Below are 19211 nucleotides of genomic sequence, written 5' to 3'. Positions count from 1 at the left end.
TTCTGCTAATTAACAAAATCTAGGGGCAAAAGTTGAAACTTCTCTTATTATATAAGTAAATAAAAGCAGAGCAGTACACACCCACACATTCTCATGCATCGTCGTCTTCCTCCCAAAGCCTCAACCTTTCACAAGAATTAGTATTGCAGAAACCCTACATTCATCAACTCCATCAAAACCCATTTCCCCGAAATCCAAGTAACCCACTTTCGTTCTTCAAGATTTCATCTTTGTCGTCTCCAATGGCGACTTCTTCGACTTCTTCCTCCCACCAAGATAACCCACAAAAGGTCCAATTCCCGTTGGACTCCGCCGCATACAAGGACCTCCAAGAAATCAGCTCTGGCGACAAGGTCGTCGTCTACAAGGCCGTCTGCGTCCCCATGAACTCTGCAATCGTCGCAATCAAGTCCGTTGACCTCCATCAATCCACGGCCGATTTCGAGGGCAAGCTACGCGATACCAAGACTCTGTCTCTTTCCCACCCCAACATTCTCAGCGACCATTGCTCCTTCACCACCGCCGACCGCCGTCTCTGGGTGGTTATGCCGTTCATGGCCTTCGGCTCTCTAATCTCCTCCTCTGCTTTTCCGGAAGGATTACCAGAGCCCTGCCTTGCTCTTGTCCTGGAAGAGACGCTAAACGCCATGTCGTATCTCCATGGTCAGGAACACGTCCACGGCGACATCAAACCCGGAAACATCTTGGTTGACTCTGAAGGGTCTGTTAAGCTCGCCGACTTCGGGGTCTCTGCTTCTTTCTACGGCGCCGATCATTCAACTGGGACAAACGAAACTTCTGCAACGCCGTATTGGGTGGCACCCAACGGAGGTGGATGCAAGGCGGATATCTGGGCATTTGGGATCACGGCGCTGGAATTGGCTCTCGGCGGCCCTCCCGTGTCTGACCTGCCGCCGTATTTAGAGTCTCAGATTCTGAAGGTCAAGAACAGGTTCCCGTTTTCCGATTACAAAAACATCATCAAAGATTTCAAGAACAAGAAGTACTCAGCGGATTTCACGGACTTGGTGGGTTCTTGCCTTGATCGGGACCCCGAAAAGAGGCCGGCGGCGGAGACGCTGCTGAAGCACTCGTTTTTCCACAACTACAGTGGCAAGGATTTTCTGGTGGGGACTGTGTTTCCGCATTTGGAGAGCGTTGAGGAGAGGTTGAAGAAAAGAAACAGGGGTTTGGGTGAATTGTTGGGCAAGGAAAAATGTGGAGAACAAAAGGCTGAGAATATGGGGTTTAGCGGATGGAATTTCAATAAGGACGATTTTGTTTTCAACCCGGTATTTTCCACTGAGTCGTCTTCTACTTCCAGCTCTGAGTCTTCTGGCGGCGGCAAATCCCCGCTGTCAAGATTTGCAACGAGGTTGGCAAAGCAATTACAGATTGTGGGGTCGATTATTCGTCTGTTGACGGGAGTAGTTGAGGTGAGCACACAGGATCAAGTAGAGATTCAGAGGCTGAAGGGTGAGTTGGAGAACAAGAAGGAAGATATTTTGCAGTTCCAGGATGACTTGGAGAGGTTTGTTTTGGACCGGGCTATTCCAGCTGCGTCGTCTTCTACTTCCAGCTTTCCGGCCGAGTCTTCCAACCGCGGCAATGCACGGCTGGTGGAATTGCGGGAAATTGCAAGAAAATTGGACGAGCAGATGGAGAATGTGAAGAGTATTATTGGTCAGTTGGGACAAACAGGAGAGGTTCAGATGCTGAAGACTGAGTTGGAGTCTGAGTACGACATATGTGTGAACTTTCAGGTAGAGTTGGAGGTGATCATGCAAAGGCTGTACACTGATGAAAGTGATTAGTAAGATTTTTCCAGGAAACTGCATTTGCAGAGGGTTTGCTTTTTGAAAAAATGGTGAACCCTTTGGATAATTTTTCATGGTTAGGAGAGAGAATTGAGTTTTAGAGCATTAATATTCAAGTGTTCAGATTCTGATTAGATAATTTGGGACTTGTCATTTGTAAAGAAGCGAAGAATTAATGATCATTTGATGTTGGATTGATAGTTACTGTAATTTTCTTCCCATACTCTTTTGCTAACATTGAGAGAGAGAGAGAGAGAGAGAGAGAGAGAGAGAGATTGATTTTATTCAGAATGTGGAAACTCATAATAATTACACTAGGAATGATATACAAAATGAGTTGATACAAATTTTAGCGCTTCAGAAGGGGTGAGCATGTGTAACCAACTAGTTAAGAGCATTTACCTCTAAAACAAAAGTCCTAAGTTCAATTTATTCCCTCCCCTACTATCGTTTGTATAAAATGAAAAACTCTGATCGTACAAAATCATTGAAACTTGACATATATGGTTCTCCATACGATTTGATAAAAAAAGCTCCCCATATGCAAGCCATCAACAATCACAGAGCCAACTTCCGAAATTTGAGACGTGATTTGTCATAGTTCTTTCTTTTTGGTCCAAACCATGACGAGGGAGAAGCCCATCAAAGACATGACCAGAGTCTGCAGATCACAGTAAAATAGTGATGATTAAATGACATGATTTAATTGGTATAAAAAGAAAACAAAATTGGTATATAAGCCCAGATATTGACTCACATAAATTGCCGGTGGCACTCCTACAAGCGCATCTTAGAAAAATCTATTTGCAACGGGAAGGGCCAGAAGACTGCTTTGCATTCCTGCAATGAGCAACAAAACGGTTAGTTCAAAATTGGACATAATGCTCCCACCATCCATACAGGTTAGTTTCGTTGCTTTGGAAACAAGTAATAATTTTGAGCCTCTACCAATTTACGTGCTTCTGTTCATTAACAATATGGGCAGTAATATATACATTAATGAACTTTTGCAAAAATTTTACTTAAATTAGTAGAGGTGTGTGCCATTGTCACAGTTTTTTTTCCATGTTGTCGTATCTAACTGCGCATATAAGCCAGTTCGGAAGAAGGAATTACTATAACAATAGGTAAAAGCTCAAGGAGCTACAACGTTAAAGCACTTATCCTCCCACACCTAAAGTAAACCACATTCTTAAATGGTTACTGGATTTAGTTCCTTTAAATAGACACTTTTTTCGCCAACAGAAGATAGAAAAAGTACACACCTTCCTTGACAATTCCCTTTGTGACAATCAGTCTCATTTTCGAACAGAGGTCATTATGATGATCAACATCTAACAATGTTTGAAATCACGATGACTGCTAGCATTAATCGCTCACGCATACAAGCTAACATAATTGTAGAACCGAGGAGTTCTAATTGGATTCTGGTTCTTGTTCATGTATCTTCTTTTGGTTAGCTGTTTTTCAAAATACCTGGTTTTAAGAATCACACAAACCTGACAAGTAGGCCTTGGAACCAAAACTTGGTATGGAAGCCAACCCAATCAAGACAAATAATTCAGCACTCATTTCCTCAACCGGTCAGTTTAGGAGAACACCAAGCAAAGTTCTGACTGGAATTATATTTCAGCTGGAGTGTAATTTTACTTACAATGCTCAATTTAACATTCATTATCGATCATATTTATCGTGTCGCATATCCATCTAATTAATAATAATTAACAAGTCATGTAATCGTATTTTGAACATTGCATATTGTGACTAACGGTAATTCTGCACAATGATTGTTGGTCACAGCGTGGTCATATTCTAGAAAGTTCTTTGGCAAAGAAAGCACATCAAAAATATTTTAAAGAAGAATTGTAGTAGTTAGTATGAATTATAATATATATGGTTCTACAACATCATATACAATATTGCTCACTCCAGAGCAGCCTAGACTTGGTTTTGTGTATAATGTTTTACCACATCTAAACATCCCAAAGTAGTTTTTTGGTTAAGTATATTAGACCCAATAACTCAAAAATGACTTAACAGTGTGGTCGAAGTGTTAATTAGTAACTCCTCCTAGAAGAATGTCTGCCAAATGAGTCCTTTTTGGGTTCAACTTGTAGTTAGAAATTTTATGAGCCTTCCCAAATATATAAGAAAAAGAAAGCCCTAGAATTAAAACTCTCAGTTTGCCCAAATCCGTACTCTTCTTGGCTGTTTAGCCTCCATAATATTATTTTTTTCCTCTTCTGACTTCTATTGTATCTCACACAATCTCGTAATTCAGTGGCAAAATTTTTTATAATAAGCTATCCAAACTTTTAAATCCTTAAGTTTTGTGGTTTTGTTTATTTACTAAAATTTAACGGTTAAAAAATTTCAGGTATCAAAAACTCAAAATACCATAGAAAATCCCAATCTATACAAGTAGTTAAATATAAATAGTACTGCTAATAGAAAGTGAAAAACTGAGTACAAACAATACTAGTTTGCTTTTTGTTGTTGCAAAGTAGATCTGTTTATGGCACCATACATGATGTGACTCGGATTGGTTGATGAAGCAGTTTTTTATTTGTATTTTGTTAGAAAATGGAAAAAATTATGACACATCACAATTTGTCTTGACATTTAACCATCTTTATTCTAATGAGCAATCAAATTATAGCATGCAATTGACAAGTGTAGCTTGTCAAAGCCTAAATGCATGCGGATAAGTTAGGGAGATTAAATTAGTAAATAAAATTTTGAAAATTAAATGACATAGAAGTTGATGATTGGATTATTACTTAAGCGTTGATAAACGTGCTTATTTCCTATTGGTGACATATCATTTAGTTCACAAATTTAGTATCCCTAGCATTACCTAAAGTGTAAACTAAATGACATGGAAGTTGATGATTAAACTATTACTCAACCGTTAATAAACGTGCTCATTTCTTATCAGTGACACAACATTTAATTTGCAAATTTTGTTTACAAATTTATTCCTAACATTATCTAAAGCTTAAAAGGAATTGGACCGAGTCATTGTGATTGTCTATATGTTGTGGCAATTTCCACCAATTGCAGAATGAGCCAAAGCTACATAGATAAAACACCATAAAATTTCTATGGTGCTCTAAGTATATTCTCTTAACTTTTTAGTTATTAGATCTTAAATTTTATGTTTTCTATGCGAAAGAATAGTATTGTATTGATAATCAAGCATTATAATCCTTCAAAAGAACAGCACAAATGAGATTCAGAAGTTCTTCAAAGCAAATGAATTCAAATTCAAAGTACAAAATCAACTTGACAAATCTATATGCTGCGACATTGACAAAGCATGTAATGCGAAAAGTTGAAAGAGAACTCAAGTAAAATGTGGTGTCATCCATTAATGGGCTGAGGATAGAAGCATCTTGGTGGCTGCTGCTAACGGCTTGGACACCTTGCAAGGAGTCACATTGAAGGAGAACTTATTGGCTTAAAGCTCCACGGCTCCACAAGCACCTTCTCTAGCAGCCAGAAACTCGATCGAAGATGGAGAGGGGATGTGATGTTGATGACAGATTAAATTACCAACAAGGTCACTGTTACTATTTGGAATGACACCCCCAACACATTTAGAGTATCCAGTGAATAAAATACTCTAAATGTGTTTGTGGTTTCATTTGAGGCTAGTGGTTTTGACATACATAACATAGCGTTTTGGGGGAAAGGGATCCTCTACGGATTCCTTTCCACCAAATCCACCTAGTTCGAGATTTCGGCCGTTGGATGATTCAACGGCTATAGTTATTATAACTTTTAAAGGGACATTTTGTTTGTTGCCGTTGAATCAAATTTCAATGGTTCGGATCCCAAACTAGGTGGATTTGGTGAAAACTTCTTGACAAGACTAGTGATTTTGACATTTGTTTTTCGCTCATGCAATGTAAAAAAAGTATTATAAACGGTTCGAATACCAAACTAGGCGGATTTGGTGAAAACTTCATGACAAGACTAGTGATTTTGACATTTGTTTTTCGCTCATGCAATGTAAAAAAAGTATTAGAAAATAAAAATTCAATCTAGAATAAAAATGACCAGAAAATGAGTGCCAAAATCGTCAACCCAATCGTAAGAAGCTCAATCATAAAAATCAATCTTGTATTTTATTTTTCTTGTTATTATGAAGGAGATTTTCAATAAATTAGAAGCTCAAACTGTGGTTAATTGGTTTTGAAATTTTAAAACCTTGTGTCAACAAGTGATTCTTTCAATTTACTCCAAGAATCAGGCCGAATATATTGACGGCCAAGAATACCTGCAAGTGTCAGCGGAGATATCGCAAGTCTTCCAACGAGAAAGGAAACTCTTTATCGTCTATGTCAACGTATGGTTCGACCTTGAACGTTGTACTTTGGCTTCTCAAATGTGTTGGATTATGGCTAGGATTACTAGATCTGAATGAATTCCTTTGGATCATTGCATCCTCGGCCGCATGACTGGTCAGAGCCAAATTGATACAGTCCTGACATTCTTTAGGTAAACCATAAAGATCGTTGGCCAAAAATTTCCTGTAAAATAGTTTCATGTATTCCAGAGCTTCACCAATAAATGGAAGGTGCTTGTTACGCTGAACTTTGATCAGGGGCTCCTGTAGGGAAAGTGGAGGAAGAGCCTTTCAAGCGTTCTTGGTGAAACGTTCGATCTGTGCTTTAATTTGGCCTGACTAAACCAATAACATGATCTATTTCTCAAATTCCTCTACCTCGGTCTCTCTAGTCAAAGTCCAAGTCTTTCGGCTGCCAAACTTGAGATGCATTTCTTTAAGCATTGGCCGCCATATTGCGAAGGTGATCCCTGAGTCCATTACGTTGTTACCGATATTTTTGTGACTTAAACCTTGCAATGTATGCACCGACATGAACATTGTATTCATACCTTTATATATCTTCGGTTGCTTGAATGTCATACCTTTATATATCTTCGGTGGCTTGAATGTCCTCTGTAGAGTTGATGTGCTCGTGTTACTAGGGGTGGAAAAAAAAAAACCAAAAATCCCGAACCATCTCGAAATTTTAGGTATGGGATTTGCTCTCCTCTTTGTAATGATTTAGGAATCCCAATCCAAATCAATATTTTCTATGTATTTGTTTATTTCTTTTTAATTTATAATTTACTAATTACTTGGACCGTTGGATGCTTGGATTGGTTGAGATATAATCTTAACCGTCCATTGTAAATTAGGTTGGAGCCCAGACATCCTCCTCTCTCATTTACCCTCGATCTCTCCAGGCTTCAACACTCCGCAACACTCTCCTCAAATCCGCTCATCTCTCTAGAATCCTCCTCTGTCCACTTTGACTCGACTCTAGCCAACCACTAAACCACAAGAAAACCACACACAGTCAAACACACGCTAAAGGTATGGATTTTGTATTTCTGGGTATTCTGTGTTTTTTTGGGAAAACTAGTGATTTAGGGTTTTCCTAAAACTAATGTGCTGGGGGTTTTCTGGGTTTCTGGGTTTGGGCATGTTTGCTTACATTCTAAAAACCCAGTGGGGGTTTAAGAGTGAAGAGAGAGTACTCTGTTTTTCTTGCAGTTTGGAGATTCAAGATGCAAAGAATTATAGTTATGGGAGGGATGTTTTTTGTGGCGCCACCAGTAGCACCGTCACAGTTGGTTATGATTCTTGGGGCTAAAAAATAGGGTCTTGGGTTACAGAAGCTTGGAGATAAAATGACTAATGAGGCTAATTAATTTGGACTTCATGAAACTTAAAAATTGTAATGTGCAGTTGTAATCTAAGCTATCACAAACTGGTGGGCATCTTTTATTCTTTCCAAAATTCAAAACAATTAAAAAGCCCAACAATTTGGGCTTGAACTGCAAAAAATAAAAATAAAATAAAATTGGGCCCAATCCCAAACAGGCCCGAAATTTCGAAAAACTTTCAATCATCCTAAAATTGGGGAATTCCAAAAATTCAGTCTAGTTTCGGGTTGTAAAATTCCATCCCAAAAAGTATTAGTTTCGAATTTGGGCCTTGGGTTTCGGTTCAGGATCCCAACCCAAACCAGCCCTATGTCACCCACCTTGAATTCAACGAAATTTTCATCATAAAATTCCTTGTCAAAGTCAAGCAGTCTGATCTTCAAGCGACGACCATAATTTGCTAAACACTCGTGACCGGCTCTGCGCTAAACCTCGATCAGACGGCTCAGATGTTTTGAGATTCTATGATGACCCGGAAGAATGAGACCGACTGGTTGAGCGATTAAGCTTTCCGCTTTGTGAGGTTCACTTCTGACTTACATCGACTGCACAATACTACCAGTTCATCCAACTCACTTTAAGCCTGACTGGCAAATTTGACCTAGGTATGGGAAGTTGGCACAGGTTGTTGTGGAGGAACGCTGTGATGGGTGAGATGGTTTTTTAGCCTTGGCTGAAGACTCTTCTTGGGTCTATGAGTCACTGTTGGGGAAGGATCAATCATTGACTTTGGCCGATCATTTTTCTTAAGCACGTAGTCGTTGCCCATATCGACTGTCGTGGTTGGGAAAGGATCGGTGTCAACCAATATCTGCACCTTTTCAGGGCATTTAAGCTTGCCTTTATTGATCTAATCTTAGATAGCATCGCGCAACAAGACGTGGGTTTGAAGGCTCTACGGCAGAAAAGTGTATAAACTGCAAAGCAAGCTCCACATAAAGCTCCTCAACAAGGCAGCCTCAACCCCATTTTCTTTCGCAAGGGATAAGTAGTAACTTGTAAAGCTAAACTTTTGACCTAAGACTAAATATGATAAAAGCCAAATTCTAAAATATCAGAGCTAATCTGTTTGAATAGTAAAGTCAGTTAAGTAGAAACAAGGCTACCAACTTCAGTTGTAACTTGTGAGCTTGTTTGTTAGTGCCCTTATATTCTAACTTCCAATTACGTTAGCAAAAATAAGAAATTCAAAGATGATATCTATTCAAGTAAACAATGGTTAACACAGAAGTAGAAGGTAATAGAAATCCTTACAACCAAACCAACCAACCAACCAACCATTAGTGTGAAATATTCAATCAAGATTAACAAGAAAATGCAATTTTAGAACAAGTCACAAAACCCCATTTGCATAAATCACAACAAGATGGAGAGAAATGTTGTCTCTCTCTCTCTCACCATTCAACGACGCTGGAAACGTGAAGGCCCATGTGGAGTGTAAACGAGATGGACGATCCAACCAAAGTGAGAGGAATATGACTATCCTAGTATTAAGTGGCAATAGAAAATAATCAAAGAAAAAAAAACGCGAAGCGCAACAGGGTGTGTTTTAGCCATTAAGATTTGATTATTCTAACTGTTTAGATTTTCTTTTAGTTTCAACCGTTTATTCCATATACCACTCATGAAGTCATGATAAGTATTATTGAAGAAAGATTGCTAAATTGTATGTAAATTGTATTTTTTATAATATATACAATGATATATTTACACTAAGGAATGAGAGAATCAAGTTTTTACAAATTTGTTATTTCTGAGTACGAACCTAAGCCCTCTTAATTATAAGTAAAAATAAGTACACAAAATCGTAGTACTATGTGGCATTTATATCTATGATTAAAGTTTGTAACTATTTGGGCTCATTCCCCATTTAATTCTTTTGAAGTTTTTCCTTGCCATGAATAAATGAGCATTAAAAAGTTGTAGTCAGCAGCTCAGGTTTTCTCGAGGGTTGAATTGCGCGTGGAACAAAGGTGGGCCTCGCCAATATCATGAGGGCACTTTTTCTCTCCTTTGTGAATTATTTCTCAATTTCTTAATAATCCTTATGGAAATACTAGTAATGTTCCTACCATTGTTGATAGAGTTGTGCCTTATCACAGTGACAAATTTTCAAATATAATTAAAAAATTATAATTAAGTTTATTTTTCAGTTTAATATTACAATTCACATTTTACAAAAAGTAATGCTAGGTAGTCCAATTTTTTAAAACAAATTTGCAAATCATATTCATATGATGCGTCACCAACAGAAAATAAGCACGTTAATCTACACTTAAATAATAAGTCAATCACCACATCATATGGTTTACAAAACTTGGTCTCTCTAGTATTACCAACAACATTTTTTATGATTTTATAGGACTTACTTGATTTTTAATTACATCTTGGAGAATGATTGATTTCAATAGGTTAGTAGGTTGGTCTCGTTATTGGACTCACAGGTCTCAATACGTATTTTGTTCGTATATTGTATCCTTATAATCCTTTCGAAATATTTATACGATGCACTCACAACAGAACTAACCTTTCGAGATTGGATCAAATGAGAAGAGGATATGACTACCTCTCACTTATATGGTAGTGAGATGGGCTTGCCTCAGATGTGGGCATCATGCCTTGCCTCCCAAGACATTGCTGAGATGGCAAATAACAGAAAACGAACTAACTGTAGTACTATCTTAACCAACCTCACCCAATCCTAATCACCAAAATCGCCTCACGACAGAATGTTGATGATTCTGCTAATTAACAAAATCTAGGGGCAAAAGTTGAAACTTCTCTTATTATATAAGTAAATAAAAGCAGAGCAGTACACACCCACACATTCTCATGCATCGTCGTCTTCCTCCCAAAGCCTCAACCTTTCACAAGCATTAGTATTGCAGAAACCCTACATTCATCAACTCCATCAAAACCCATTTCCCCGAAATCCAAGTAACCCACTTTCGTTCTTCAAGATTTCATCTTTGTCGTCTCCAATGGCGACTTCTTCGACTTCTTCCTCCCACCAAGATAACCCACAAAAGGTCCAATTCCCGTTGGACTCCGCCGCATACAAGGACCTCCAAGAAATCAGCTCTGGCGACAAGGTCGTCGTCTACAAGGCCGTCTGCGTCCCCATGAACTCTGCAATCGTCGCAATCAAGTCCGTTGACCTCCATCAATCCACGGCCGATTTCGAGGGCAAGCTACGCGATACCAAGACTCTGTCTCTTTCCCACCCCAACATTCTCAGCGTCCATTGCTCCTTCACCACCGCCGACCGCCGTCTCTGGGTGGTTATGCCGTTCATGGCCTTCGGCTCTCTAATCTCCTCCTCTGCTTTTCCGGAAGGATTACCAGAGCCCTGCCTTGCTCTTGTCCTGGAAGAGACGCTAAACGCCATGTCGTATCTCCATGGTCAGGAACACGTCCACGGCGACATCAAACCCGGAAACATCTTGGTTGACTCTGAAGGGTCTGTTAAGCTCGCCGACTTCGGGGTCTCTGCTTCTTTCTACGGCGCCGATCATTCAACTGGGACAAACGAAACTTCTGCAACGCCGTATTGGGTGGCACCCAACGGAGGTGGATGCAAGGCGGATATCTGGGCATTTGGGATCACGGCGCTGGAATTGGCTCTCGGCGGCCCTCCCGTGTCTGACCTGCCGCCGTATTTAGAGTCTCAGATTCTGAAGGTCAAGAACAGGTTCCCGTTTTCCGATTACAAAAACATCATCAAAGATTTCAAGAACAAGAAGTACTCAGCGGATTTCACGGACTTGGTGGGTTCTTGCCTTGATCGGGACCCCGAAAAGAGGCCGGCGGCGGAGACGCTGCTGAAGCACTCGTTTTTCCACAACTACAGTGGCAAGGATTTTCTGGTGGGGACTGTGTTTCCGCATTTGGAGAGCGTTGAGGAGAGGTTGAAGAAAAGAAACAGGGGTTTGGGTGAATTGTTGGGCAAGGAAAAATGTGGAGAACAAAAGGCTGAGAATATGGGGTTTAGCGGATGGAATTTCAATAAGGACGATTTTGTTTTCAACCCGGTATTTTCCACTGAGTCGTCTTCTACTTCCAGCTCTGAGTCTTCTGGCGGCGGCAAATCCCCGCTGTCAAGATTTGCAACGAGGTTGGCAAAGCAATTACAGATTGTGGGGTCGATTATTCGTCTGTTGACGGGAGTAGTTGAGGTGAGCACACAGGATCAAGTAGAGATTCAGAGGCTGAAGGGTGAGTTGGAGAACAAGAAGGAAGATATTTTGCAGTTCCAGGATGACTTGGAGAGGTTTGTTTTGGACCGGGCTATTCCAGCTGCGTCGTCTTCTACTTCCAGCTTTCCGGCCGAGTCTTCCAACCGCGGCAATGCACGGCTGGTGGAATTGCGGGAAATTGCAAGAAAATTGGACGAGCAGATGGAGAATGTGAAGAGTATTATTGGTCAGTTGGGACAAACAGGAGAGGTTCAGATGCTGAAGACTGAGTTGGAGTCTGAGTACGACATATGTGTGAACTTTCAGGTAGAGTTGGAGGTGATCATGCAAAGGCTGTACACTGATGAAAGTGATTAGTAAGATTTTTCCAGGAAACTGCATTTGCAGAGGGTTTGCTTTTTGAAAAAATGGTGAACCTTTTGGATACTTTTTCATGGTTAGGAGAGAGAATTGAGTTTTAGGGCATTAATATTCAAGTGTTCAGATTCTGATTACATAATTTGGGACTTGTCATTTGTAAAGAAAAGAAGAATTAATGATCATTTGATGTTGGATTGATAGTTACTGTAATTTTCTTCCCATACTCTTTTGCTAACATTGAGAGAGAGAGAGAGGGAGAGTGATTGATTTTATTCAGAATGTGGAAACTCATAATAATTATGATATACAAAATGAGTTGATACAAATTTTAGCGCTTCAGAAGGGGTGGGCAGGTGTAACCAACTAGTTAAGAGCATTTACCTCTAGAACAAAAGTCCTCATTTCAATTTATTCCCTCCCCTACTATCGTTTGTATAAAATGAGAAAAACTCTGATAGTACAAAATCATTGAAACTTGTCATATATGGTTCTCCATACGATTTGATAAAAAAAGCTCCCCATATGCAAGCCATCAACAATCACAGAGCCAACTTCCGAAATTTGAGACGTGCTTTGTCATAGTACTTTCTTTTTGGTCCAAACCATGACGAGGGAGAAGCCCATCAAAGACATGATCAGAGTCTGCAGATCACAGTAAAAATAGTGAAGATTAAGTGACATGATTTAATTGGTATAAAAAGAAAACAAAATTGGTATATAAGCCAAGATATTGACTCACAGAGATTGCCGGTGGCACTCCAACAAGCGCATCTTAGAAAAATCTATTTGCAACGGGAAGGGCCAGAAGACTGCTTTGCATTCCTGCAATGAGCAACAAAACGGTTAGTTCAAAATTGGACATAATACTCCCACCATCCATACAGGTTAGTTTTGTTGCTTTGGAAACAAGTAATAATTTTGAGCCTCTACCAATTTACGTGCTTCTGTTCGTTAACAATATGGGCTGTAATATATACATTAATGAATTTTTGCAAAAATTTTAGCTAAATTAGTAGAGGTGTGTGCCATTGTCACAGTTTTTTTCCATGATGTCGTATCCAACTGCGCATATAAGCCAGTTCGGAAGAAGGAATTACTATAACAATAGGTAAAAGCTCAAGGAGCTACAACGTTAAAGCACTTATCCTCCCACACCTAAAGTAAACCACATTCTTAAATGGTTACTGGATTTAGTTCCTTTAAATAGACATTTTTTTGGCCAACAGAAGATAGAAAAAGTAGACACCTTCCTTCACAATTCACTTTGTGACAATCAGTCTCATTTTCGAACAGAGGTCATGATGATGATCAATATCTAACAATGTTTAAAATCACGATGACTGCTAGCATTAATCGCTCACGCATACAAGCTAACATAATTGTAGAACCGAGGAGTTCTAATTGGATTCTGCTTCTTGTTCATGTATCTTCTTTTGGTGAGCTGTTTTTCAAAATACCTGGTTTTAAGAATCACACAAACCTGACAAGTAGGCCTTGGAACCAAAACTTGGTATGGAAGCCAACCCAATCAAGACAAATAATTCAGCACTCATTTCCTCAACCGGTTAGTTTAGGAGAACACCAAGCAAAGTTCTAACTAGAATTATATTTCAGCTGGAGTGTAATTTTACTTACAATGCTCAATTTAACATTCATTGTCGATCATATTTATCGTGTCGCATATCCATCTAATTAATAATAATTAACAAGTCATGAAATCGTATTTTGAACATTGCATATTGTGACTAACGGTAATTCTGCACAATGATTGTTGGTCACAGCGCGGTCATATTCTAGAAAGTTCTTTGGCAAAGAAAGCACATCAAAAATATTTTAAAGAAGAATTGTAGTAGTTAGTATGAATTATAATATATATGGTTTTACAACATCATATACAATATTGCTCACTCCATAGCTGCGTAGACTTGGTTTTGTGTATAATGTTTTACCACATCTAAACATCCCAAAGTAGTTTTTTGGTTAAGTCTATTAGACCCAATAACTCAAAAATGACTTAACAGTGTGGTCGAAGTGTTAATTAGTAACTCCTCCTAGAAGAATGTCTGCCAAATGAGTCCTTTTTGGGTTCAACTTGTAGTTGGAAATTTTATGAGCCTTCCCAAATATATAAGAAAAAGAAAGCCCTAGAATTAAAACTCTGAGTTGCCCAAATCCGTACTCTTCCCAAGCACCATCTCTATAAAGTAAAATATCACAAGTCGTATTTGTAGCCCCTTCAGCACTCTGCAAAAACAGTTAAAAAGGCAGGGAACACTTACTGTTCAATGTTGAGCATTAACTATTAAGCAAATTTATAACAATTTTACTGAATTTTTCGGTCACGCATAGCTTGTTCCATCAAGTTGTGTTGTCACATTAACACTAGTACTATGCATGAAAATCATGCACATTACTTACAGGCGATTAGTCTGTAGCCCGTAGAACGATACCTTCAAATTTTGTTTATCCCTATCTGTCTAAACTGAAACCAAAACCTATATATACACAAACAAATGATATCAACATAACAGAGGCTTCTCTGCATCAAACTCACTTTCTAAGTCACGCACATCTAAGTAGCCTTCCTTCCCCTTTGCCCATAGGAAGAAGTAGAGCCCAGTAAACATGAGGCACATACCGGCAAAGCTGCATTATTGAGACCAAAGAAACAAATTAATACAAAAATTTCAAAAAGAGAAAAAGAGAAAAACTACTTCAGTACTAGATAATTAATGTACCTTCCAACGCTAATGGCATCTCCCAATGTGATAACTGAGAGAACAACCGAGCAAACTGTTCCGATGGGGCTAAACATGGAAACCAAAACCGGCCCTCTTTTCTTCATTGCCCATCCGTTGAAGCTCACACATGCTCCGCTTACTACACCTCCCTGTGTATATTTGGTTAAAAGAGCGGGGTTAAGGAGCGGGGTCATAAATACTAAGCCCTTGGGACTAGCCCGAGTGATGGTGGGTGGAGAAAGTGATTAGGGTTATGATTGATTATATGTTCAACGCAAACCAAAGTATCGAGAGAGAGAGAGAGAGAGAGAGAGAGAGAGAGAGAAGCGTACTTACCAGTAGAGAGAAGCCAATCAATTGTTTTGCACTCACAAGTGGCCAACCAGTTTCTATTTTGTGATCTTGAATAAATTGTACAGCTGCAGTTAGAAACACCCCTATCAAAGATGTTATGGCGCACAAGGAGATAGGTGCAGGAAAATCACCCAATGTTGTAGCCTGTCAAACATCATAAAAAATACTAATCCATAAAAAACAAAAGAAAAATATATTAAACAATGATAATCTTCTGTTCTTGGCAAATGCTTATGTTGTCCGTCTGTGAATCTGGATCTCACGTATCATCGAATTCAGATTCACAGTCAGATAACAATTAAAGTTAACAATTATATTCATACTAGTTGTACGTTCACCTGCAAGACAATATTACTGGACAAAACAAACACAGCAGCAAGGAGGTACAAGCAACCAATGATCTTTTGCTTATCAAAGAGTGATTCAGGAGAAAGAGCTCGAAATTGGGGCTGTGCTTCTGCTTCGGAAGGACTGGCAGTGCTTTGCATTACGCTCATTGTGATAGCTCCTACCACACACAGAATTGTGCCTAGAATCTTCATTTTGCTGTATAGGCAACTAATTTTCACTCTCTCCAATCTGCATAACCATTATAAATATTACTATATTAGTATTTGTTTAATTCAACAATTTCCGTACATGAGATTTGAATTTTGATCTCTTCCAACAAAGTCGAGACTAAAATGTCCAAATGATTATCCCCATACATTATGTTAACTATTCTAATAGTTTGCCACTTCTTTCTCTTCATCATCTTCTTACTTGGGAAAAAAGAAAGAAAAAAGATGAGATCAAATACCTAACAGTACACGCGATGACGAAAATAAATCCAGGAGCAAGGTTTGGCATGGCTGCTGCCATTGCTGGTGAAGTCAACTGGATCCCCTTAAGAAATAATGTCTGGAACAAAGTTACCCTGCAAAACAAGAAACAAGGAAAATAACTTTACTACCCCTTTTTCTTTCATAATTTTCTATGTTTATTTTTTTAAATTAAAGGAGGAAGAAGACAAGTAAGTGTAAAAACAATTTAAATTTAAAGAATCTATATTTCAGTTGAAAAGTTAATTTATATTGACTCAGAACCAAAACAATCATCATTAAGGATCCGTTTTAAAAACTAAAAATTAAAAACTTGTTTGGTTGTTGTTTTAAGTACCAAAACTAAGCCAAATTCAGAAAACCCATGTAAGTAGTTCATCATAACATCTGAATTTCATTCCCAAATCAAAGAGAGATTACAACTTTCTGATTTCTTGCGGAAAAAATTATTGTGTACAATCATTAGAATTCATAATATGGATTTAGGTACATGCACAAAATTAGAAAAATCTATCTAGAATTCGTGTTTGCACACCTTTAAAATTTAAAATGTTCATCCTATGTTTTAGGAAAACACTTCTCCCACTCTCACACGAACACCTTATATCCTCACGCATATAATGTGAGCTTCATTTAGTTTAATTTAACAAAAACCACTCTCCTATTCTTTCTGTTTTTCTAAACACTTAAATTTCAGCGTTTGCAAAGGGAAATTTGCATAAACATCACCTCACCTATTATGGGTGTGTGCAAATACACCCAAACTAAAAATCTTGTCAATTTACCACACAAACTCATATTTTAGTGTGAATTTACCACCTCCATTAGTTTTTGCTAAAAATTTAGTTAAAATGTGTCATCTGCAGCACATGCAATATATTTTTAATGGTACTTTTGCCACTTAAAACCTATAGGCGAACAAGTGTATAAACTTCATTAAACAAAGCTCGTGGGACATATATTCCTTCTCCTCGAGAACTAGTTGTAGTTAACGAAATTCTTACCCGAAGTTGTCTAAGAGTCTTAGAGTAATAAGCATGAAAAATGATCACTTGCATAACAAATGATTAGTTTTGACAAAATTTCAAACGAAAAATAAAAAAGGTGCTAAATTAACACACACACAAAAAAAAAAAAAAAAAAAAAAAAAAAAATGGTGGTAATTTAGCTGGATTTTTAATTTGGATGACAATGCATGTACTCCTTCACCAATAACTATGTCAAGATAAGTATTGTATAGGATTAAAAACATGTATAGCAATTTCCAGCCCAAGTTTTAAGAATGACTCAAATGAAATATAATATAAGTAAAACCTTAAAAAGATGCATTGAGTTCGGCGAAATTGAAGAACACTAAATTGATTGCATCTTCCAAATTTGGGACGAGCGATCTTTCACTTACCACATTATCAGGGGAAAAAAAGGTAACCCAGAATAAAAAATAAAAATAAAAAATAAAAAAAAGTGAATATCTCAAAAAGGTTTCTACAAAGAGAATTTGAATCACATTATTATGACTCGCCTATTATGAGGCTTAAAACATTCCCCACCTTTTAGAGTAGATAATATTATTTGTTAAAAAAAAAAAAGGTTTTCCAGAAAAATTCATGGGAATTATGCAAATTATAATAACTAATTAGAAACAAAAGATTTTAGAAATTCATACCCTCCAAGGGCGATCAAAAGCAACTGTATCAAGAACTTCAAGCTGATTTTCTTCGGCCATGTGTGCCTGCAAACACAAATTCATATATCATCAAACACCAAAATCTACTGGAACCCAATTGAATTCTGTCTGTTATAATTGTTTAAATTTCGAAATTAAATAAAAACAATTACTTCTGAATTGATGAGAGAGAAATGCATACGTACGTACCTTTCAAAATAAGCGGCAATGGGAGAGAGGACGATGAAGGTGGACAAGGTAGAGAAGATAACAATGGTGAGAGGGTTAAGCCCCAAAGACATGACATAGCTTAGCAACACAGCATTCCCAGCATACACAAATTGCATCCCTACCAACCCCCCTATTATCGCAACATCTTCAATCACCTCCCTCTTCATCCTGAACAATATTTCCTCCATACTTTCCGTGCAATTTTTCCTCCTCACCAGAAAAAAATTCAAATTAAAACCCTAAAACAAATCTTGTATTTCTTGCAACTGCTTCTTCTTGTGTCATGATCTTCTCTCCTGGTTTTCCATGCTTTGGGTTTTTGTTTTGGTTTCGTTTGCTGTTTGGTTTTTCCGTCCTTGCAGTTTTGTTTGGTTACGTTTTCTCATCAATCGTGTACAGCTAACGTTCATGGGGGTTGAGGCAGTTTTATAAATTTTATTCTCCACCAACCAGTCTTCTCTCCTGGCCTTTCGGGTGAAAGCGGATCTCTCTCTTCTCCTTTTTTTAGTACATAAAAAGTTAATTGCTTCTCCTTTTCGAAACTCTCTTTGTTTTTTTCTCATTAATTTGATAAAGTTTGGTTGTGTGCCTAGATTGTTGCTTCTTGTTTTTTCTACCATATTGGATTTGAGTTGCTACCCACCAAATTAATGGAAAAATATCATCTCCAGATCTTTTTCATCAAGATCACCGGATCAAATAATTCGAGTCTTTAAAATTTGATCAAATGGTTAAAGTTATTATAATTTTTAAAGGAACTTCTGTTTAGCCGTCGAATCAAATTTTAAAAATCTGAATCACTTCATCCGGTGATCTTGTGAAAAAGATTTGGAGATATTCTCTTTCCCAAATTAATAGAATCATAATGATCAAACAGGAAAAAAGTAGTTGGGCCTTTAAATTTGATGGTTGCAACCTTTATGTCCAATCTCTCTTTTTTCTTTGTTTGCACGCAAGGGATTTTAATAAACGAAACTAGCATATGTCCGCACATTTGTGTGTGCGGATATATTTTTTTTTTTTTATTTTAAATGAGAAAGAGATTAAAATTTAACTAGAATCGATAGTTTTTTGTTCAAAAAAATGAGAAGAAGAGAGAGGGGGAGAAAGAGAGAATATGGAAAAGATGGATGAGTTTTTGTTTTTGTTTTTTATTTTTAATACATCAATATTTTTATACTATGGGATGAGGAGTTCGGCTAAGCCACGCAATAGGTAACCTAATTTGATATCGATATTTTTATTTTTTTTAAATTAGAGATTTATTAGGATCATATTTAGTTGAT

The 19211-nt window shown here is 37.9% G+C and overlaps 3 protein-coding genes across 3 annotated transcripts; 2 read left to right on the top strand and 1 right to left on the bottom strand.

Moving 5' to 3' along the window:
- Positions 1–242: 242 nt before the first annotated feature.
- Positions 243–1814, top strand: LOC137721920 (serine/threonine-protein kinase BLUS1-like). Its single transcript, XM_068460942.1, has one exon. It carries the CDS (start codon positions 243–245, stop codon positions 1812–1814), a length of 1572 nt encoding a protein of 523 aa, XP_068317043.1.
- Positions 1815–10537: 8723 nt separating this feature from the next.
- LOC137721919 (serine/threonine-protein kinase BLUS1-like) lies at positions 10538–12109 on the top strand. The gene has a single exon (XM_068460941.1). The coding sequence runs from the start codon at positions 10538–10540 to the stop codon at positions 12107–12109; it is 1572 nt and encodes a 523-aa protein (XP_068317042.1).
- A 2303-nt stretch (positions 12110–14412) lies between these two features.
- On the bottom strand, positions 14413–18302 carry LOC137723456 (WAT1-related protein At5g47470-like). The gene is made up of 7 exons (XM_068462654.1): positions 17905–18302; positions 17695–17760; positions 16007–16123; positions 15546–15786; positions 15190–15351; positions 14851–15002; positions 14413–14758 (listed from the first exon to the last, which is right to left on the bottom strand). Exons 1-7 carry the CDS (start codon positions 18111–18113, stop codon positions 14632–14634), a joined length of 1074 nt encoding a protein of 357 aa, XP_068318755.1. The 5' UTR covers positions 18114–18302; the 3' UTR covers positions 14413–14631.
- Positions 18303–19211: the final 909 nt, after the last annotated feature.

The sequence above is a fragment of the Pyrus communis genome, chromosome 17 (assembly GCF_963583255.1).
Source record: "Pyrus communis chromosome 17, drPyrComm1.1, whole genome shotgun sequence".
In the NCBI taxonomy this organism is placed as follows: domain Eukaryota; kingdom Viridiplantae; phylum Streptophyta; class Magnoliopsida; order Rosales; family Rosaceae; genus Pyrus; species Pyrus communis.
The sequence above is the reverse complement of the archived record's forward strand: the minus strand, read 5'-3'. Positions and strand labels throughout refer to the sequence as shown.